Raw genomic sequence first — 22652 nt, 5'->3', positions numbered from 1 at the left:
GGCTCGGCCGGACCGCGGGGCCGGCGCCGCTCGCTCCCGCCCCGCACAGGGGGCGGGCAGGGCCCGGCGGCGGCCGCGGCCGGACTACAGCTCCCGGCGCTCCGCGGGACCGCCCGGAAGAGCCGCCTCCTCCCGCCGACTTCCTCCGGCCGCGCTGGGCGCCGCGCACGGTACGCGGGGCCGGGCGGCTCCTCGGGGCGGTGGCTGAGGCGCGGAGCCGGGGCGGCGGCGGCGGAGGAGCCGGGCCGGGCCCTGCCCTGCCCTGCCCTGCCCGCTCGGCTCCGCTCCCCGCCCCGCCGAGGACGTGGCCCCAGCGCCGGGAGGGAGCCGCGTCCTCCTCATCGCCCCCTGCTCGGGCTGGGCTGGGCTGGGCTGGGCTGGGCTGCCCGGGCCTCCCCGGCAGCCCGGATCGTTCTCGGAGCGTTCAGGTGCTCGGGGCAGCTCCTTGGGCATCCGCGGTGACGGACGGTCTGCTTGTGCTGGCTGCGGAGGGCCCTGGGTGGGTTTGGGGTTGTGCCACTGTTCTTCTGTCTGTTTGGAGACATGGAGTGTCGGGGGTTATTGGTTTGGGTTTTCATGGCGTTTTCTTTGTGTTGTTGTTTTTTTTTAATTATTACTATTTTGAAGAAAACCCGTCGTTTGTTTTGCACTTTGGAATGTTAAGGCTGCGCTTTCCTGCCGGCTTTGGAGGGCATTAAGGGTGTTTATTTTGAACTTAAGATGCCTTATTTTGACTTTAAGTGAAAGGATAAGGTAGGACAGCGAGGAGAGCTTAACAAATAAGGGTGAAAGCCTATCAAAAGCTTACTCAAAATACCGGCTTGCTGAAGGTAAATAGTGCTAAATAGTTAGACAAGGCAGTCCAACACTCTAAAAGCACTCTTCTTCCTTTCTTAAAGGCATGTGCTTCACTGTCTTGAGTTCTGTGGGTCATCCTGCTGCTGAGTTTTTGTTCCTCCTCCACCACAAAGTTACTGTGGTGTTCTCATAATAATTAAAAAACTAAGTTTAAAGAAGAAACTGGTTACAGACTTTTCTAGCCTAGTAAAAATGCCAGTTTTGAATATAGAAAGGGCAGGATGAAGAAAGAGGGAAAACAAGATCTTGCGTGGTTATCTCAACACTGTGTAAGTATCCGGTGCCAGGTCGAGAAAGATAGCTGAGATTGGGAAGCTCTGAGGAACAGATTGTTTCAATAGTAAGTGCTGCTAAAAAAAAAAAAGGTGACTTTAAGGTCAAACCAGGTCTTAACTTTAAAAGGACTTAGTATCTTGGACAAATAAGATCTATATTTGCATATGTTGACATGAAGCAAGTAAATCTTGTGCTTTGGGCTGCAAACTGATGACCCAAGGAAGGAACTTTTCCCCACAGCATTGCACAAGTGGCAGTGTTTTGCTTTCCTCGGCACAGCTCTGTTATCTGCCTGGTGGGAGGGGAGGGAGAGGCAAGGAAGCTGTTGTGTTTGACCAGCAGACCGTGTGGCTCACAGGCCTGTAAGGACCATGGAACTGGGACACTGGAGTGCCTTGGCTTCCCTACTCTGTGTGGGGGGCAGCCCTGAGCTGCAGGGTTACTGCTGCCTGACGGGGAGTAGCACTGTATGGCACTTGTGTGAGTGCTGAGTCTGCATTCACTGATGCTGAGAAATGGTCTGGGACCTCAGGTGAAGGTAGTATGAAGACTCCTTGCAAAGTTGCCTCTTCCAGGGCTAGTCTTGCCTTCTCACAGCTCCAGTTGTAGGCACTTTTTTTTCCTCTCTGTGAACCCAAGCAGCCTAGGCACCTGTCCCTACAAGGAGGTGCTGGCACACCGAGGTGCTGTGTGCCAGCTGGAGCAGTGACAGTGTGGCTCAAGAGCTCCTGGGCTGGGAAGAGGCAGATGGTGCCAGGTCTTGTGCAGACTCGCTGCATTTGTCCTGGATGAGAATGGAGGTGTTCAGGTGTGGTGTAGCTCCAGTGGCTCAAGGCTTTCATAGCTGGGTCTGTGTTACTCAGAGGATCTTCATGCCACTCTCTGTTGTGGAGGTCAGAATGTGGTGTCAGTTTCCAGGGTGGTTCACATGTCCAGCAGTAGCTGGATATTGCTGTTGGTCAGGTGTGTGTCATCACTCAGAGAACAGGGAAGGGAGACTGCCTGCAGTGAAAGATGTCTTGATGAAACTTTTAAAAGGTGGAATAAAAAGTCTGTGTGAAATAAAGGGTTTTCAGCAGCAGAAATTTGTATGAAAGACTGTCTGGGCAGTGACTTCTACTTTCTCCAAGTGCAGTTATGAAGCTGAAGTTGAAAAGTTTTCTGTCAGATGTGCAAATAATTTCAAGCAGTGCCTGTGGGTACAAAAGGACACAAAGGCATTATATTCTGTTTTATTTCAGTGCTGATCCTTTGGGGGAACAGGGGTGGTGCTTTATTTTACCTCTCAGCATTCAGAATGTTTGTGGTGTTGGCATGTCTTCTGAAATGCGTGGAGAGATTCATCCCCTCACTGCCCAGTGGGGCTGTTTCCCAAAACCTGCTAGCAGACATTGTCCCTTGGCCATGCCAGCACAGCTGGGGGATTGTAGTGGTGTGATGTGGAGCAGCATGAGTAAACTGTGTGTTTGTCATGGCCTTCCTCCAGCACTGTTAGTTTCTACTTGTCTGGAGGTTGAGGCAGGTGTCACCCATGCCCTGCAGGTAGGAGCAGGAAGGTGTGACGTGTGTGCTGCACTAATGAGTTAGGGACAGATGGAGCTGTAATCTCAGGCTTGAGAATCCTTGAGAAGGATTCCAACTGTTGGATTTCAGCACTGTCCTCACAGTTACTTACCGTTTTCCATCTATGGAAGTCCTCTCTTGAATTTATTCCTTCAACAGCGTCTTAGTGAGGCAGTTGGATCCCAGACCTTTCCCCAGCCATATCCGAATGCTGCTCTTGTGGCTTCATCACCTGCCTGTGTCCAGCTGGGTAGCAGTGGCTACTCTGTAGTGCACCTTGTGTGTAAATGTACACAGTGGTCTCTAATGGGAGAATGCTGGAAGTTGGTAGATCCAGGGGGTACTCCTTTGGTCCTGGGCACTGAAGAAGCGTCTGCTAGGAGGGACATAAAAAAGAAGTGCCGTGAGGGAACTGGGAGAATGGGAATAACAAGACACCTTAAGCCACAGAAGTTGCTGAGGAGTGTACAACTGATGAGATGGGTAGTGGTGTGAAACAAGTTGGAAAGGCATGGCATAGAGTTGTTCCGTCTGGATTCAAGCTGTTTGGGGAGCAGAGCTGTACTTCATACACCTGTTTGAATTCAAATATGTTTTCTCCTCCCTTTCCACCTTCTTCTCTTTCAGTGAGCAGAAAAATGACTTAATCACCATTCAGCCCTCGTGGCCAAGGCAGGAGCAGGGGTAGGGCTGCCAGGAACATGGCTGTGCCTGGAAGCTTACGGAGGCAGCCTGCCAGCAGAGGCCTTGTGTCCCACTGCACCCATCATCATATTGTTGTGTTCCTGCTGACCTTCTTCAGGTAGGTTGAGTGTACCTCTGCTCAGAGATTTGTATTTCCACCCTTTCCCCCTTGACCTCCAGAGGAGATTGGGCCAACCTGTGTTTGTGTGTTTCCTGGCAGTTATTCCCTGCTCCATGCCTCCAGAAAGACATTCAGTAATGTCAAAGTCAGCATTTCTAACCAATGGACTCCTTCCTGCCTAAACAGCACGGCCCCCGAGCTCCGGCCATATGAGGTAAGGACACAAGGGAGAAGGAAGTGCTAGGAAAGGTGGGCAGCTGCCAGTGAGCTGAGCTTGTGGAGCTGAAGAGGCCCCTTTAGGTGTTCCTCTCTTCTCAGAATGTGAAACTTCAGGTGTTGGCACTGTAGTTTTATCGATCACCAGGCAATGCTGAAATCTTCCCCAGTGGTGCCCAGGGAGAAACTTCTCAAGTAGCTACAGTGTTCCAGTGGAAATGGGGGCCCCAGAAGAGTCTGCAATAGCCAGTAGCATGGAGGAGGGAAAGAGGACTCTTCCTTTGAAGTGTTGGAGGCAATAAACCAAAGCAGTTAATGGGCTTACAGAGAATTCTGTGAAATCCTGGCTGTGTTTTCTCTGTGGCAGTGGTGTTGCTGCCATCCCCTTAAAAAGATAGCCAGACTAGGAGAGAAAGCTGTCTGACAGTGCTAGCTGTTTGTCCTAAATTGATAATGAAGAGTGACATTTTGTCTTGCATCTAAAAGGCCTGATTTCCATGCTTAACATCCAGTACCCCTTGTCTGTAAAATCCTGGTTTCAGTTAAAGCAGTGGGAGTTTTGGCAGTGCTTGCTTACAGGAAAGGAACTTTTAAACTGCTTGGTTCTCACAAATGAGAATGCAAGAACTACCTCTTGGTTCCTTCCCTGGGGTTTTTAGGGCTTGTTTTTTGTAGTGCTTTTTCCTGTTGCTTTTGAGAACTAGAAGAAATCTCACGTTAAAAGCTTGGTCACAGGCCACAAGATCTATTAGAGGTAGGAGTTCCAAGTCAGCTGCTGGAGCGTTGCCTGCATTAGAAATCATTGTTTGTTTGAATGTTTGACAGAGGGAACAGAAGGATGATAAATGCAGACTTCTTGTGATAAGCAAAACCAGAAAATTTGGCTTGTAATGTGTTCAGGATTTTATAGTATGGCCAAAAGGATTGAGCATCTCAGGGACGCTAAAATGAAATGCAAGATGTTTATATTTAGTTCTTTAACTAACATTCAAACAACTAGTGTATTTTGGAAGCTGTTTTGATTATTATTATTTTTTATATATATAGATGATTTGGTGTTTGCTGGATGGTGAAATGCATGTGTCTGATCAAGAAAAATGATCAGACTGGTCCTTTAGGTATCAATTTAGGTTACATCTGTTAAACTAAGTGGATGTATCATTAGTGTTGTCTGAACAGGATGTTCTCCTGGACAGGCAGAATCAAGCTGAAACTAATGGCACATCTGTAGGCTGAGCTTGGATTGGGTTTGTTTGTTTTGTAATGGGGGCATGGTGGGAAGGGAAGAAAACTTTGTTCTGATTAACTTTATTAATTCTTCAACTTATCCTCAAAGCTTGCTATTTTTTTTACCTGATATCACTAATCTTTATTTCTGGACAAGTGAGACTTTTTCCCCTTTTTTGATCATATTGAAACTAAAGAGAAACTCAGGGTAAGCACAAAACCAAACAACATTAGTGATTGGAGTTTGTTGTAAATAATTTCCAACCAGTCTATTTCTTCCCCTTGTTCCTTTTCTGCTCTTTTTTTTCTGTTTGTTTCCTGTCATTTCTTATTCTGGCTGCTGTCACAAATACTTTAAGGGAATTATTCATTTAGTGAAGACAGCAAGAGAAGTACAGAAGAGATGCTGCACATAAAACAGAATATGCCTTAGTTGTATTATTCATTAAAATGCTCATCAGTGTTTCAGAGTACGAAACTGTCTAACAGCTGCATGCTAGTTAGAAGAAGGGTTTGTTTTGCCACTAATTTGTCTTGATCCAGGTGAAAGGAGCATTTCTCACTTCTGGTTTGCTAGCTTGCATTTTAGAAGTGAAGCAAAGTGTCAGTGGACGTTTTCCACCAGAAGATAGTGCCAGAAGTGTTCCTGATTTGATAACTGAAGTGTTGGAGAGATGGGAGCTTGCTTGGGCCAATGCTGTTCTGCTTTGGAGCTGGGGTTTCCATTGAAAAAGAGTAGAATGAGCTATGACTCTCCCTGTTTACCTGTCAAAATTTTCCCTCTGTAGCTCTGGAACAGCAGCCATTTATTTCCAAATGCAGAAGAAGCAACTCTCTTCCTGGGGACATTGGACACCATCTTTTTGTTTTCCTATGCTGTGGTGAGTAAAACTAACCCCAAACTGCTCAGCTTTGGTTGACTCTTACTGGAAAGATCACACCCACAATAAAAAACTTAGTTCAGAAGCAAACCCTGCACTCTTTCAGTTTCTGTTAGTTCTGCCCATGCCTGTCACCCATGGGAAGATGCTTGTAAATAAGCACAAGGGAAATACTATCACTTCAGAATTTCTTACACTTCTGTCACTGGGGAGAACTAGTTCTGTCTCTCCAAGAGTTCTCAGCTGAGTTCTTTTAAAAAAGAAATGTAATAGCAGCTACAATCAGGGTTTCTTTGGTGGCAGGAGTAGTGGTTAGAATCAAACTGTAAGTTGGTATAATAGCAGTGTTTGGATTAGTGTGGCCTTTCTATGTAATTTTAATTCTTACAGCTGTAAGGTGAAATCCTCTGGCTTTATTTAATGCTGTGTTTTGTTCTCAGGGTCTCTTTGTCAGCGGCATAGTTGGGGACCGCCTGAATTTACGCTGGGTTTTGTCTTTTGGCATGTGTTCCTCTGCTCTGGTGGTAAGTTGGAACATAATAGTGGGATTTAAAAATCTGCCTGAGGTTTTCTGGTTAGGGTTTTTTTAATGCCTGAGGGTTTCTGGTTAGGGTTTTGCTGTAAGGGAGAAGAGGCTCTGTTTCTGTGTGAGCTGTAGCTGTACCACAGTGGTCTCAAAGCCTGCAGGTCTAACTTGTTGCAGGATGCAGGTACTTCACTGTCTAGAGCATTGAGCATAAATGACTCTCCCCTTCCTGAAATGTCTAGCTCTGGACATCGTGTTAGAAGGAAATTCCTAAATTTGGGACACTGTCTAGAGACTTGATGAACAGCTTTTTTTCAAGATTGGTGTATTTGGGCTTTGAGGGACTGATTTGTAGTATAACTTAGTCTCTTGGACCATGTTTGTTGTTATCCAGGCTTTTGCTTCCAAACACAATCTTTGCTCTGTTCTTTAAAGGATATCCTAACAATACCAGGCACTCATTTACTTATTTTATATAATTGCAAGCAGGGTATGTGTCAAAACAGAATGTCTGCTTTAAACAAAAGGTGTTTTGTGTTCAAGTTCAAGCCTCCTCAGATAAGTGTAAATCAGTTTTATCTCCTGGTTTTCTGGTTATTAAAGTAGCGGTAAAATGTGTGGAGTGTGTTTTATTTACTCTGTGGCTACAAACCCCACTGTGCCTTATTGGGTTCTGCAGACACATGACTACAATTGTGCATCAAGCACGCTGTGCCACAATGTGTCTTTATCTTGAGTTAGAGCACTTAGTAATTTGAGACCTGGCTAGGTAGTATTTGTGTTAAATTGGTGAAGATACATGACCTGTGAGGGTTCTGTGTTCACAGAGAGCCTCACGGATTAGGATGTCAGTACAACAGCAGATCAAAAGGCTGCTGTATTTTTAGTGTTGTCATTGAAACTATTTATGTCATCTTCTCCTCTCCTGTTATAACTATGCTGTTTGGGGAGACAAAAGTCTTTTGGAGAGGAAGTGCCATGACAGCACATTTGTCTCTGGAGTCAGAGCTGTGCTGGCTCAGCAGAGGGTGCTGTGAGCCCTGTACTGTCTCAAACAATGCCAGCCTGGCCTCTGCCCTGGCCCCTGCATAGCTCCCTGAAAGCTTGTTCCTTTTTTTAGGACCCCACTCCTGCCTGTCTTTCAGCAGTAGCCTCAGGGTGTCTTCTCTGTTTTCCCTCTGCTCTTCTCTAGGTATTCTCCTTTGGCACACTCACAGAATGGTTGCATTTCTACAACAAGTGGTTCTACTGCTGTCTCTGGGTTGTGAATGGCTTGCTGCAGTCCACTGGCTGGCCCTGTGTGGTTGCTGTCATGGGAAATTGGTTTGGAAAAGCTGGGTAAGTTGAGTTTTCTTCAGTGACTCACTTATCTGACCTGCTGAGTCCTAGACTGAGCTGAAATTCTCAAACCAGAAAGGACAATTGTTAGATCATAATTAAAATTAGGTAGAATGAAATATGCCGTACTTGCTCTGTCTTTTACTTTTTTCTGGAGACACAGGACAGCCTGGTGTGAACACAACTGTGTGTGTTAAAAGTACAGGTTCAAACTTCAAAAATCCCATAGAGTAGAGTGACTGAATTTTAATTTTCATAGGCTCTACTCTCACTTTGGGGTATTGCAGATGAGCTCTAGTCATAGTTTGTAACCTTGTTGCCAGCTCACTTTGCTTTAACACAGATGTTTCAGGGTTCCTGGCTTATCTATTTGGCATCTCCAAGTTATTATGTGTTTTGTTTTAAATGAACTTCAAGTCTCTTTGAAGTGGTCAGGGAAAATAGCGTAACTTTATTCCTAAGTTAAAGTTCACTTAAATGTTTTGTTTTTGTCTTGTTCTTAATGCCATCTGTCCTCACATTGCCTGCTTCAAATCTTTTTTCCCCTCTGCAGGAGAGGCTTTGTCTTTGGACTCTGGAGTGCCTGTGCATCTGTGGGAAATATCCTTGGGGCATTCCTTGCTTCCTGTGTTCTCAAATATGGCTATGAGGTAGGTATTGCTACCTGGCTTCCAGCTACACCTGCATGTCTGAGTGGGTTATGAGACACTGGTTTCTTGTCCTGTCTTTGAGAGATAACAGCCTAATGTGTCCAATTTCATCTTCCTGAATTCTGTGGAAGTAAGCAGTAGGCAGAATAGAAAGGCTCTTCCTTTCCTGACTCCTCCAAGCTGGGAGAAATGAGCCCCAGACTCCTCTCAGAGTAAAAGGGACTGATGTCATTGAGGAACTCTAGTGTCACATTACACCTTCTTCAGATTTGGGTGGCTTCAAGTGCTCCTCAGAGTCATCCATCACAGCTTCTGAGTTGACTGGAGTCCCTGGAGCTAGAAGGGCATGGAGGCATAGCTACTGTGACTGGGAAGAGGCCAAGCTGTCGTGTGGCAGTGGACAGCTGAGAATGGGAGTGACCCAGCACATCTCATAGCACAGGGCCTCTGAGGACAGGCTGGAAGAGCTGAGCTGGTCACTCTGGACATGAGAAAGCTTAGAGTACCAAGAGCACCCTTCCAAAGCCTGGGAGAGGATTGCTGAGAAATCAGAGCCAGACTTTTTCCAGGACTACATTGTGAGGGAGCGAAAAAGCAGTGGGTATAAAGTGAAGCAGGGAAGGTTCCATTTGGATGTTTGGCAAACCATTTTCCTATGATGTACGTTAAGCAGTGGAACAAAGGGACAGAGCCTGGACGATCTGTCTTTGGAGGATTTCAAGAATCTGATTGACCAAAGCTCTGAACAACCTTGTCTGAATTTGGTGCTTGACTCTTCTTTGAGCAATCCCTTTCAATAGAGTTGGATCTCTGTTTGTGTTGGCTCAGCTCCTTCCTCGCTGCTGTCACCTCAGTACAGATGGGCCTAGATAGGACCAAGTCTGTTCAGGAGATCACTTGTTTTCCAGTGTCATGGATGCAGACTGGGTTGTTGTAGCTGTGTTTGCTCTCTCATGAGTTTGAAATGTAAAGAAACCCTCATTAGAGAGGAAGGTGTATGTGACTGAAAGTGCTTAAAAAAGCATGCTTTATTTCTCCTCAGTATGCTTTCTTGGTGACTGCCTCAGTACAGTTTGCTGGAGGAGTCATTGTGTTCTTCGGGCTCCTGACATCGCCGAAGGAAGTGGGTGAGTGGAAGAGCTGTGCTGTTTCAGCCCCTTCATGGAAAGCAGATCTTCAGCTTCCCATGTAGTACTACTCATGCTGACAGCATTTATCCTCAGGGCTCTTACCAAATGGTGCTGCACCCTAGTGCATGTAATGGAGCAAATGCTTTGCTTGCCAAGATCACATTAAATGCTACCATGCATCATGTGAATAGGGTCTGGATATTTTTTAAAGCAAAATGAAACAGCCTGGCTCTAACATCTCCACTAGGATATGCCTAATTATCTGTTTTTCTTCACCTTAAACATCAGTATTTATTAAAGAAAACAGCAGGCAAACTGATAACTGGCTGTTGTAGGAGAAAACTAGGGCAAGCCTTAAGTGTGCAATGGGAAGGGAAAGTAGTTTTGGTCTGCAGGTCTCCCACAGACAGATAAATAACTCTTGGGTTGAAGGTGTTTCTTCTCTGAGAAGGTGGCAGGCAAGTCAGAATGCAACAGGAAAACAAAAGAACTTTGGGGCTTTGACAGGGCCATGGAGGAGGTTTCCCAGGTCCCTGCAAAGGCTGTAAAGTCGGGAGCTCTAAAGCTGCCATAAAGTGTGCTCGTAAGAGTGCTCTGCATCCCAGGAGGCACAGTGCAGTTCCCAGGCCTTCCATTCCAGCAGAGTCATTAACAGGCAGCAGGTGTCTGAGACCCTGCTGCTACTCTCAGCCTCCACACTCGAGAGAGGTGGCATCCAGGAGCTAGGGCTGAGTATCCCAACCCCTCAGTAAGGGGGGAAATGCACTAATTTGTTGTGTCTTCCAACTAATGGCCAGACACTCAGAACAGACAAAGCCGACGCCAGGATCACACAGTACTTTCAAGAGCCCTAGAAGACAAAGGGTAGAAACTGGCGGCACTGCAGAACACCATCTAGAAGAGTTTCTAAGCCAAAGGAGGATGGAGGTATGGGAGAGCAAGGGAATTGCTAGAAGGTAGAATTGCTTAAAAGAAGCGAGCGTAGTTTTAGAGTGGGGAGAGGGTGAACAGGCTGTGGTCCGTTTTTCCTGTTGCTTATTCTTTGTAAAACTTAGGCCTCCCTGAGCTCGGAGCAGATGAAGATGAAGTCAGCGTGGAAGAAGATGCCAACAGGCCCCTAATGGGCAATGATGATGTGGATGATGATGACCGGAATTACTCCATTCAAGCAAGTGACAATGACAACCATCCCAAGGCCATTGGCTTTTTCCAGGCTTGTTGCCTTCCTGGTGTAGTACTGGTGAGGACACAGATTCTTAAGTAAGAGCTGACTTACCTGTTGAACGTAAAGCTGTCTTTTTGTATTATCAGGATTTGTTCCCATCACTGTTAATAAGTTGACCATATCTTGTAGTGGCTGACATCTGACGTGTCATGCTGTTAAAATGTTGGGGTTGGGTCTGGTATCCTTGTGTGCATGGATGATGCTGTCTGGGTGTGTGGTGTGTGTTGCTCTTCCCATCCTGCTTCATGGAGTGCATTTAATGAGTCAGTGAAGGGCAGCAGGGATCCTGCCCTTCCTGCTGTGAAGTTGCAAGCGAGGCCATGAGCAAAAGTGGTTGTAGGATGCTTCCTTGGTAAGAGATGCTTGCCCCGAGGAGTGGGGTTCTCACTCCTAACTGAGCATCACACAGAGCTCTGTGGCACTGATACTGAGATTTGGAGGTTTTCAGTTATCTTAAAGAATAAAACTGGCCTGAAAAGCCTGAATCAGCATGATGTAACATCTGGCAAAGCATCTAGGGTTTTTTATGAACAACAGGAAACAAGGCCCGGTGATGCAGTTTCCACATATCCTTGTCTGTCCCTTGGAAAATTGTGGTTCTGTATCAGCAGTATTGCCCAATTCATGTTCAGCTGAAAAGTTAACCTGTCATTAAAAGCAATGTTAAGCTTGTGCACCAGTGGGCTGTGTGCCCCTGAATACTAGAACCAAAGAAAGGGGGCAGAGTGGCTGCTCAGCAGAACAGTGGGAGCTGCCTGGATTTGTCATGAAACAGAACTACTGAACGGGCAGTGTTGTCAGGTAACCTTAACAAGCAAAGCAGTTGGCTCTTGAGATTAAGGCAACAGAAAATCTAGAAGGGATGAGTGCGTTGTCAGTATGTTGAGTGCAGGACAACCACAGTCCTATTGTTAAGGCCTTAGTTGAGGGATGGCAAAAGAAAGCAAACCCATCTTGAGTTCTTTCCTGCTCTGGCTAAGTGCCTCACACAAAATGTTAGTGATGATGTCTGCCTCAGTTGATGTGTGGCTTTTTTCACTGGCCTGAACAAAAGGAGATGGCAGCAACAGAGGTTGCTGGCTTTGAACTTTGGGTTTTGGGGACAAGTTCCACACCCTCATCCAGTGACCTGAACACCTCTGAGTTTTATCTGATGTCAGCTTAGTGCCCAGCTAAACAGGGATACCATGTCAGACTGGTGAGAAACCAAATACTGAAAGAGTCTCCAAAGCATTGTCAAGATTCTGCAGAGAGTTTATTTGACATACTTTTTCCTGTAGCTCTTCTCATCTCCTGCTGAGTGATATGGTGGAAGAGTTTTAGTACAGACAGCTTTCCCCTGAGCTAGGAATTCAATGTTTAATCATTCAAGGCAATCTGGTAGACAGTTCCTTAGTGTGTTGTAATAAATATCACTTTGTACAGTGCACTTTTCGCACCCAGAGGCAGGAAAACCCTACCAAACATCCCCATGTCTTCCATGTATGGTGGAAATGAGTTTGTGTCCTCTAAAGAGTGAAAAAGCATTACTAATACAGCTAAGAAGTCTGTATCTATTAATATAAATTCAGAAGAGGTGATTTTGTGGAGTTTAATGTATAAAAATATCTGCTTTTTGAAATTCAAAGTCAAGTGTCCATGTGCACAGAGCCTCAAAGGCTGTGCTTTAACATCTTTGTCCTTGTTTGCCTCTTCCAATGGGTTCCTTGAACTGCTGTCTTTACTGAAATAGGGTGACCTGTCCCTCTGCATGCTGGGCCAGCAGTCCCTGAGAACTGGTCTTTGCCACACACATGAAGGCTTTGAAGGAGGAGATCTGCTAGCTAAGGACAAATTGAGCCCAGCAGCCAAAAGGTGGTTGTCTCAGCTGTTTGGTTTGGAAGCCTGAGCTCAAGCTTTGGCCAAACCTTTCATTCTGTGTCCTGGAATACCTGCCTGGGGATTATGAGTGAAGCTTTCTCTTCTGGTGCTGTAAGCAGATGAGCCTTCTGAGCAGCACAAGATAGCACAGAGGAACCACTTCATATAACTTTCCTCAGCATGATGCACAGATGACTAAATCTCAAGCTTGTTTCATGTCACGTGGCTGGCTCCCTTCTCTTCAGAAGGTGAATTAAATTTTCTTTGTTTTTTGAAGCCTGGTGTCATTTCTTCTCAAGATTACACTGAAAGTGTTTTAACCCATTGCATTCAGTGATAAAAAATAACCTTCTTGGCAGTGATTTTTTGCATTCCTGGGTTCCCTTTGATGTTAGGCATTAAATTTTCATGATGCTGCCTTCTTACATGAAATTCAGAACTGCTTTCCCCTGAAAGCTTTATCTGGATCCAGAGCTTTATGGGAATAAGCAGAGATGTTGTTTGCATTTCTCAAGTGCTAACTGCTCACTGGCCCTTTTTTTGTTCCAGTACTCCTTGGCCTATGCCTGCTTGAAGCTGGTGAATTACTCATTCTTCTTCTGGCTGCCCTTCTACCTCAGCAACAACTTTGGATGGAAAGAAGCAGAAGCTGACCAGCTCTCCATCTGGTATGACGTGGGAGGAATCATAGGTGAGTGAGCAGGGGAGTGACATCTTGCAGCTGCCTCCGTAGTGTTTGAGGATGAAAGGCAGTGAATGCAGCCAGAGCAGTTGTATTCAGTGGGATCTAGCTGTTCACTGAATGTGGGAAAAGTCTAGATTTGTGTGTGGCTGCTTGGCTTTTTTTTACTTGAACACAAAGTGTATGACACTCTAAAGAGTTAACATATAACTGAAGGGCACTGCCATACTCTTGAAAATTACCCCCAGCTGGCATTTTTCTTCACTGACTAGGGCTTCTTGAGAAGTGCTGTGTGCAAAATGGGGCACCTGCTTGCTACTTCCTTTCTGACAAGTACCCTTGGGGAAGATTTAGATCTGGACTTCATGGGTTCTATACTGTCCAGTCTGCTCTGTGTTTCTAAGGACAGACTCATTGCACATCTCAGCAGAGCAGGCACTGTGTTATGTTCAGAAATTAAACGTAATTGCTCTTATTGCAAAACCTGACCCACTTCCTCCAGAACAAAATAAACTTACTGTATATGTGTTAGACTTCCTCTCCTGTGGTCAGGTTCTAGCTTTATTCCCTTGTCCAGTTAATAGACATCCCTGTTTGGGTCCATTCAGGGTCGGGTTTTGCTTCTGTGGCCTTTTCTGCATTAGGCTTTCTCAGCATTCTGGCTTTTACCAGCAGAGCAGTTCCTGCAGAGGTACCAGTGGTACGTAAGGTGATTTTTATTGGCCTTTGGCATTTGTTGTGTTCAGTTGCACCCACCCCAAGTAGGTGAGACAGCAGAGAATGTGAGGCTCCTGTGTGTTAATATTTTCCCTGTGAGAAAGAGCTACCTTTTCTTGTACTTTCAGTAAAGGAACCAGCCACAGTGTTCAGCTTGCTTAATCCAGGGCTGTGGTGGTCCTGTAGGAGAAGAGAAAGGAAAGTAGAAGCATTGGCTAGTGGCAGAAAAAAGAAATAATAAATTCCCAGTGAAGCAGTATGAATAGTTTTCTCTGCTTTATCTGAGACACTTTACTCTGTCTCTGTGTCCGGGACAGTAAGGGCAGGAGGCTTAGCTCCCAGGATTTTAGAGGGAATGTGTATTGATGAGGAGGCCAGAGGCCACTGCACTTAGTGAAACAAGCTTTGTTCCAGGTATCAGCATCCTGGGCCTGACAGGGATTTTTTTTTTTTTAAACAGGTGGGACTATCCAGGGCTTGATTTCTGATGTGCTGCAGAAGAGAGCCCCTGTGCTAGCAGTGAGCCTGCTCTTTGCTGTGGGCTCTCTCTTTGGATACAGCCGTGAGTACGCATGTGCTGCACAGGGATAAGAGGTTCATTCAGCACCTCCTGCAGAGAACCAGAGTACAGCCTGTTCTCGTTATGTTTTCTGGTCTTGAAACTGCTTCTGGATCAGAATGGTGCCTTTTGGTCTATTTTGCTCAAGTGTGACACTGCACAGGAAGAAATCTGTTCTCTGGTTAATGGGGTGGAAATGAATTCTCTGAGTAGCTGGATTTCCCTGTAGCACTGAGTTATGGTACTGATCCTTCTCCAGTGTCAGTGAGATTTTTGGCATTGTCATTGTGTCAGCACCATAACTGGCAGAGCAAGAAATCTCAGGTGCTTCCCTGTACTATAAGGAAAGAGAATCTGTGGACAGATCTGTGCTGGAGTATATATGCACTACTCAGAGACAGGAGAAGCTCTTAGACTTCACTACGTACACTTCTGAAAATGGTGCAACTGGAGAGTTTCTGCCTCTTTTATGATATAGTTCTTGGTGTCGAGCTTTTGAAAGGAATCTTGGGAAAACAGAGTGTGAGGAGGTGGGAAGATGTAATTTCTGTGAAACATCTATGAAGCACTTCTAGAGGTGACAGGTCTTCAGACAATATCCTGTGGTACAGAGTGATTTGACTCACTGGGATGCCATTTTTCCTCTCTATGTGTTCCTCCAAAATGGGATGGTGGTCCAGACAGACGTTTATAGACCACTTTGAGATCTCTGGGTAGAAATCTCTGCTGGATCTGCACATGAAAAGCATGGCTTTTGGGAGCATGCAGGCTTACTCAGATGGTCTTGAAGTAAGGTCAGTCAGTTGTTATCAGTGAATAGCAAGGATTTGGTTTGGTGGTCTTTGTAGGCTCTTGTGCTAACTCATTGCTTTGAAAAGTGAATTGGAAGTAAACATGAAATTATTGCTGATGTGGTTTGAAGTTTGTGACTAGGTAGCAGAACAGCCAGAGCCCCAGGTGCCTTGTGCTTAACTCAAAAATGTGCTACTGTCCAAGCAGATACAGAAGCCTCAGGTGATCCCAAGTTCCTGTAGTGTGAAAATTCAGCGTCCCTCAGCCAAAACAGGAAACCTTATTATGCCCATAGTGTGCTGCACATAAGACTAATAATGGCCTGAGAATATGGAAGAGGGTGCACCTTGCTTTGTGCAATAACTTGCCATGTGTAGGCCCTGGGTGGAAGGGAGGAGTTCAGGTGATGCCTGGAAGTGAGGAAAACCAGGGAAAACTGTCTGAAAGGCACTGAGGGACTGGAATGGAAAACCAGCTGCATGTACATGTGCTGTTGGAAAGCCAAGGGGAACCTGTAGGTGTTCAGACATGGCTTTGTAAGGAGGAATTTGGATATGGGGGTTTGCATGTTTTGCTTTATTACACAGTATTGTTTGGGAAGTTGTTGGGTTACTACCTCCAGGTCCAATCTCTGTACTTTAAAAAGTATTTCAGAGAACGGAGAAAGAGTGAAAGGGTTGATTCAGGTGCTGAGTACTTTGTGATTGAGGGAGTTTGAGCTGAGTCTGACTTCCCCAGAGAGATAGATGAAGGATTCTCTTACTATTCGAGTTACACTCACATGGACTTTCTCTTGCAGGTTCCCCAAACAGCAAACCTATCAATGCTGTGATCATGGCAATTACAGGTAATTTTTCAAAATCCACTGTTATGCTGGTAGACATCTAAATCCATTGCAGAACAATCAGTAACACCAGCCAAGTGGTGGCAAGGTGTTAGTGTGTGCTGCCATCTCTACTGGTTTTGCAGAAAGAGTGAAAACTGGGTCCCAGTTTCTGTCACCTCTGGAAAACAGCTGTAGGAAAACTGCCTTATAGAGGCAGTTACAGAATATAGACTGTATAAAATAATGGCCTGGAGCTGAGGAGATCTGCCTTGGCTCAGTATGATGGAGGTGGATTGATACAGTGATCTGGGATCTGAGGTGGTGGGTATATGACAGAGTCATGAACTGCAGCTCAAACTGGAGGGTGTTTGTCAGAATCCAAAATACCCTGTGTGCTGCGAGAGGTCACAGGCTTTTTGTGCTACCACACATACTGTGCTGTGTTATGGAGTTAGGCCTGCATGAATAGAGCCTTTCTTTCTAAATACTCTTACTTCAGAACTCTCTGTCCTGTTGTTGTGGGTAATTTTTTTTTTTTTTTTTCTATTTCTGTGTGACTGCTCCAGATATTCGGGGTGTTCCATGACTCTATGTTTCATATATCCCTTCACCTGCAGTTAGTCTCTGAGCACTGTCTCTAGACTTAATCCTTGTCCTGAGCTTTCATGGTAGAAAATCTGTGTTTTGAAGATGTTTTGTTGAGAGTCTGTCTGAGTATTTTGCACCAAGGCTGTTTTCTTGTCACTTGCAGGATTTTTCATCGGAGGCCCTTCTAACATGATCAGTTCTGCAATTTCTGCTGACCTGGGGCGTCAGGATCTGGTGAAAGGCAGCAGTGAGGCTCTGGCAACAGTCACAGGAATTGTGGATGGAACAGGCAGTATTGGTGCTGCCGTGGGCCAGGTGAGGCTCCCAAAGGACAAGAGAGGTCTGGGGAAGGAAGAGAAGCGTCTGTTGTGGTTACAGATGTTTAGTGCATTCTTCAATCTGAAGTTGTGTGCGGGGAGAAAGAGAGGGTTGGGGGTTTTTAAAAATGATTACTTAAGTACCAACCAAGGGAACCTGTCTGTTTTAATAAAGTTTCCAGTGGAAACCATGTAATTGAGAATTAAACTAAGTATTCATAGTGCTAATGTTAAGGCAGTTTGATAATTCAAGTGAATTTTACAGACTTTCATATCCTGAATTTCAGAAAACTTTGCAAGGAGTGAAAAAATACTTTGAAATTTGAGATTTTTTGTTTTGAGGTGATAGGAAAACCTTCTCTTACAGAAAAGTGTATCTGTATAACTGACTAAAATTTGAGTACCTGTTATGAATGTTACAGTGTTTATGAAGTGATTTAAAATTTGCTCTTATTTGTGCTTTCTCTTTTTATCTGTGGATGTCTTTTGCACCTTGTAAATCCAACCCCACTTGCTTCAATAGTCCATACAGTGTTCTGCCAGAGGTCTGAGGAGTGGTGTGTTGCAGAGGAGGAAGCTGACAGTGTGCCCACTGGGGATGTTTTCTTCTCAAATACAAGTGTTAGCTACGTGAAAGAACGCAGTGGTGCTTTGGGGAGGATTTAGTAGAGAGATCTGAGCCAGTTCTACTCCAGGCATCCCCAGTGGTGGTAAAATACCAAGGATGCAGGCAAGGCATGCGAGTTTCTTTTCCAGAAAGAGATTTGGGTTTCTGCTTGCCATTGACTGCCTGATAAATACAATCATTCAGTCAGTGTTTCGTAGGATAGATGCTGCTTATCTCCTCTGAACACGGAAAATTACAAGTGCTTTGAGGACAAATATCAGTGCACTGTTGCACTCTGTGTTCTTCTGGCATCATCTCAGTGTTTTTGTCTTCCCACACACATACCATCCAAACTCACGTCATCATAAAAAGTGGGTCTTTGGTTCTGAGAGATTCCACCTGCCTCCCCTTCCAACACTGCATTTATTCCAGCAGAGACAACCACGACGTCATTCCGGGGGTGTGTGAATAACGGCAAACGCACAATGAGCATGTTAGAAATTCAGATCCTGTTTTGATGTACCCAGTAGTGAAGAAGGGAGGCCCTTGTGCAACATCTGAATATAAATCTGCTTATAAGGGATGCATTTTCTTGTGTGGCCTGGACTGTCCAATTGAGCCAGGGTGCAGCTCAGAACAGTGTAGGCTCAAGTGTCTTGCCTAGATGAAGGGTTAAGTATAAGTAGTTACTGGTTGCACAGCTCTTGGAAATGTGCCCTGTATAATTTATAAGCCATTCTAGAGCATTTAGTTCTCATGAGAGTACTTACATCCTCTTATGTCCCACTGTTCCATGCAAAAACCTCATATTCAGCACAGTTTGTCACCCTCTGAAATTGTAGTTCAGTTCTGTCTTTGTGCTGTTCTGAGTTACTGTAAAGCTTCAGGATGGTGTCTCTGCTTTGCTGAAACTGTGGGTTTCATACAGAAAAAGGCTGCTGTCCTGAGTCATCTCTTCTGCCAGGAAAAGATCAGTTGGAAGACTTTGTCATCAGTTCTGTGTGGAGTGCCAACAGCCCACAAAGTCTAGAAAATGAAAGCGTCATGCCTGAATGTCATGCTTATCTTCCCAGTTTGAATAATGTTTTTTTCATTTCTGTTTAGTATCTAGTGTCCTTGATCCAGGAGAACCTGGGATGGATGTGGGTTTTCTATTTCTTCATTCTAATGGTAAGAAATCACGTTTTTAAAAAATTCTTTGTCAAAGCTCTATTTGCCATAAGATGTTTTTATGGGAACCTGAGAACTGTGACTTCTGATACCATTCTCAAAGTGGCCGGTGGTGTGGCTTTGCCTCAGGTTGTCTAAGTCAAATGGGTTAATTTTGGATCCTTTAAAGTCACGTTGTCTGACAGGAACTGAGATCGTAGCAGAGACACAAAAATACTTGTCCAAAAATACCTGTATGCATTTCCTGAAGCTCACACCACCTGACTTCCAAGGCAGGACTTCTTCCTCCTTCATCTCCATGAAATGTAGTTTCTAATATTTTCAGAGAGCTGAAATTAAGCTGCTTCCTTGTTAGATCTTGAAGATAAGTGGAAATGCAATGACAGTATTAGAACTAAACTGGAAATGCCTTGGCCCTGTTTTGCTGCTAGGGCAGAGAGCTGTTGAGGCCCTGATATGCTCAGCATCACCACAGTGGTGAATGCTGCACAATTTACTTGGTCTTCTCTGCTGGAAGTGCCAGGAGATATCTTTGCATCTGTGCTGACAAGGGAGAAGGTCACTTTGTTAACCAGCAGAGGTGGTGAGGAGGAAGGTCACTGAGGAGCTGGAGAGCTCATCTTTATGAAAAGGTGATTATGACAGCTGAAATTGCATGAGCTTTCCTGCAAGCTCAGTCCTTCCTCTGCTGTGCCACTCTGTCATTGCTTCTCTTAGCCTGTGTCTTCTTGGGATGGCCTTGGATGCATGTTGGAGCAGGGGATGGCTGCAGCTCAGCTTTCTCTGTGCTAATTGTCCTGGATTTGCTTCTTTCCACAGACAAGTTCAACAATCCTATTCATTTCACCGTTGATCGTGAGGGAGATCAGGTTGCTGCTGCATGAGCGGCGCCTCCGAATGCTGGCAGAGTGACTTCTGCTCCCCTCTGCAAGGACTGCTATATGGAACTGACAGCTGGGACACTCATCAAAACTCTGGGAGACTTGTTTGTTGCATCCTCCAGGTTTGGACCGATTCAAAACAACTCCACAAGGCTTGATTGACTCGCCTTGGGTGAGCTCAGTCGTGAAGCACCAAATACCTGTCCTGAGACCACCTGTGTCACGGAGCTGCTGACCTAAGCCTGACAATGCATGGGACTGATGGATTGTCCCAGCCTCCCAGACTCTTCCAGCAGTCACACCAGGGTCTTCTGTTGGGTGTCTTATTCCTATACCTTTTCTTATTTATTTCTGGATGTGCTGACCAAAGTCAGCGGTTTGAAACTGACGGTTTTTAGGAGGCTGTCTTGCAATAGTGCTGGTAAAGTCATAGAGTGCAGTTCATGGATAGTCCTAAATTTCAGATCACCTTAGCTTTTAGAAAGGGCAAAAATAATTATTTGGGATTTATGCTGTCCAGTTGTTTAAAAACTGCTGTTGCTAAATCTCTGTGCAGATGGACCTCTGCTATCCCCTGTCTCATAACTGTTACATATTCCAGCAGTCACATGAAGAAGTTACCTCTGTATTTTGTTTTTAACATTTTTTAATAATGTTACTAATCTCTGAGAAATGAGATTTCTTTTAACTGTTGAAGCAAATAGTGTGCAATACTTTCCTGTAATCTCTGAAATAAGCCTTAATAGGTCCTTTGTGTCTAAAGGATCCTTGAGTGGCTTCAGGGATCAGTAATGGGACACAAATACTTTCACTACTTTGTTTATTGAACCTGACCAATACTGACCAAAATGGGTGTGAGGTGACCTTCTGAATGAAACTAGTGTCACTGACTTCATACTCCTTGGGCAATTGCTCATCTCTAGGAAAGAAGGATCAGAATGGAATTAAAGGAATTTAAGGGACCTGGCTGCTCTCAGGCAGGGGCTTCCAGACAGGGACTGAAGTGTACTCATGGAGTAGCATTAATGAGCAACTGCTGCTGTCTGGCCTCATGCTCCTGTGGCTATGGCTGCATAGGGGACCTCAAGCTCCAGGGTTTGGAAGCTTGAGTTGTACCTTGAAGGGAAAGGTAGATGCAGGTTTTCCTGCAAGCACTAAAAACAAGCGGCTGTGCTTGGTGTGGTGGAGTTTGAGTGCTTTGCAGTACTGTGGTAAGTGGGGTGACCGACTGACACCTCTAACATCTGTTTGTGGTCTTAATGGGATCACTGATTAACTTCTCAAAAAATTTATTTGTGTTTATGCCTTGAGATGTTTCATTGTAATAGGTCTGTGTTAACCTGCAGAACTTGTGAGCAAGCACTCGACAGACTAGTCAGCAGTGCCTGGATGGAGGTGGGGAGCATCAAAAGTGTTGGAGCTGAGAATTTGAAACTTTAAATAGGAAAACAGTTGCCTTTTCAAAATGTACATTGATTTTATTTTATTTTTTAATTGATGAATGTCAATTTTTAGCCATGTGTTGATTGTAATGAGTGGAACATCATTAGTGCCTTACGGTTTTACAGTTTTGAATGGTTGCTTGGTGATTGCTGCTTCTGTAGTTATGTCTCCATGCACAGCTTTCCTTAATGTGGAACTCAGTTGCCCCGTTTTATACTTTCTTTGAGTCTTTCTCTGGGTGGAGGTCATTGTTGCATCTTTTTACTACCCCTCAAAATATTTCAGTGCTTGAGGAAATGATGCCATTAAGCTGATATGGGACCCAAGTCCTTGACTCTTCCCATTCCCATTCCAATTTTTGCCTGTATAATTAGAGCAGGAGACTGAGAATCTATCATCCTGTTCTCAGAATTATGCCCTGGGGTTAGTGTTCACATCCCAAGCTATTCATTAGCTCCTGTACAAATAGAATGAAAACTCCCTGAAATTTAGTTCTAAAATTGATGGTGGCACCGTTTGCCCCAGCCACAGTGTCTGAGAATCTCTGGTTTCAAATTCCAACCTGGATGAACTTCTTGGCTGCCTCTCTGGGCAGCAGATAAGCTTCTGATGAAAGGTGGGGTGGGAAAGGGACGTTCCTGGGGTTGGGGGGAGGAGAAGCCGGCCCCTGTAACAAATGGCTTCCTGTAAACAGTTCTGTCCCCTCTTGAGAAGTGTCAGAAGTGATGGAGCGCCAAGCCCAGGGTGCTTTGGGGCCAACCCCAATTAGTGAGGCGTGCCTAAGGCCTCGGGATTGCTGCTGTTGCTGTTGTCCTGGGTTTTCAGTTCCGTGTATTTCTCCAGGGTGCTCTGAGGGAGAAAGGTTTTCAAACTGGTCATGTCTGAACTGACCTCACATGAATAAACATACTTTGACTTGATCTGGGCTAGTTCTTCTGTGTGCTTTATTCCACTCTCCCCAGTGCAGTTCTGAGCATCCTCCTCTTCCTCACAGGTCTGGCTCTACCAGCTGCTTTTCACTCAGCTGCTTTGAAGACCTGAGCCCTTACTAGTGCTGAAACCATCCCAGCCTAAAAGGGGACCATGTTCCCAGGGCTGTAGTTTGGCACTCTTCCTGATCAGGCTCACAGGAAGTTGTGTGAGAGTTCCCTAACAGAGGTGCCTATAATGATGTAATTAATGGTCTTAAATAAAAGAATCAGACTGTCCGTATGCTTGGTTTTATTAATTTATTTCTTTGTTGATCTGCATGTAAAAGTCAGGTGTTCTTCCCTTGGAATTAAATGTGCCATGTGGCTGTGGGCCCTGCTGTGCCTTCTCTCCTGTGGCTTGTTCCATTAAACATGAACCCACGTCTTTGCTTAGCTGTGTTTAAATGGACACAGTGGGGAACATAGTAATTGTGTTTGTGTTTTATAGTTTATAATAAATTCTGAGTCAAGCACAATACCAGACCACTGGAGAAGCTCCTGTGCCTGTGTGTTCTGGTCTCTCAACCCCAAGTATTTTGGTGGT

General features: G+C 45.1%; 1 protein-coding gene across 2 annotated transcripts; it reads left to right on the top strand.

Annotated features, from left to right (window-relative positions):
* The first annotated feature begins 34 nt into the window (after positions 1–34).
* LOC131591624 (sugar phosphate exchanger 3-like) lies at positions 35–22345 on the top strand. Of its 2 annotated transcripts, none has more exons than XM_058862511.1 (15): positions 35–170; positions 3325–3499; positions 3602–3716; positions 5734–5826; positions 6267–6350; positions 7545–7690; positions 8244–8340; positions 9383–9467; positions 10526–10710; positions 13105–13246; positions 14415–14516; positions 16105–16152; positions 16883–17034; positions 18748–18813; positions 19633–22345. In XM_058862511.1, exons 2-15 carry the CDS (start codon positions 3399–3401, stop codon positions 19723–19725), a joined length of 1509 nt encoding a protein of 502 aa, XP_058718494.1. In that variant the 5' UTR covers positions 35–170; positions 3325–3398; the 3' UTR covers positions 19726–22345. The 2 variants fall into 2 exon arrangements, with proteins under 2 accessions (XP_058718494.1, XP_058718493.1); XM_058862510.1 differs by lacking the exon at positions 35–170 and adding an exon at positions 418–499.
* The last annotated feature ends 307 nt before the right edge of the window (positions 22346–22652 follow it).

This window comes from Poecile atricapillus, chromosome W, assembly GCF_030490865.1.
Source record: "Poecile atricapillus isolate bPoeAtr1 chromosome W, bPoeAtr1.hap1, whole genome shotgun sequence".
Lineage (NCBI taxonomy): Eukaryota > Metazoa > Chordata > Aves > Passeriformes > Paridae > Poecile > Poecile atricapillus.
This window is presented reverse-complemented; position numbering and strand designations above follow the sequence as displayed.

Coding starts and splice junctions, on each gene's coding strand:
- LOC131591624 (XM_058862511.1), top strand. CDS start 3,399: ATGGCTGTGCCTGGAAGCTTACGGAGGCAGCCTGCCAGCAGAGGCCTT. Junction 6,351..7,544: donor TGTGTTCCTCTGCTCTGGTG/GTAAGTTGGAAC, acceptor GCTCTTCTCTAG/GTATTCTCCTTTGGCACACT. Junction 17,035..18,747: donor TTGGTGCTGCCGTGGGCCAG/GTGAGGCTCCCA, acceptor ATTTCTGTTTAG/TATCTAGTGTCCTTGATCCA.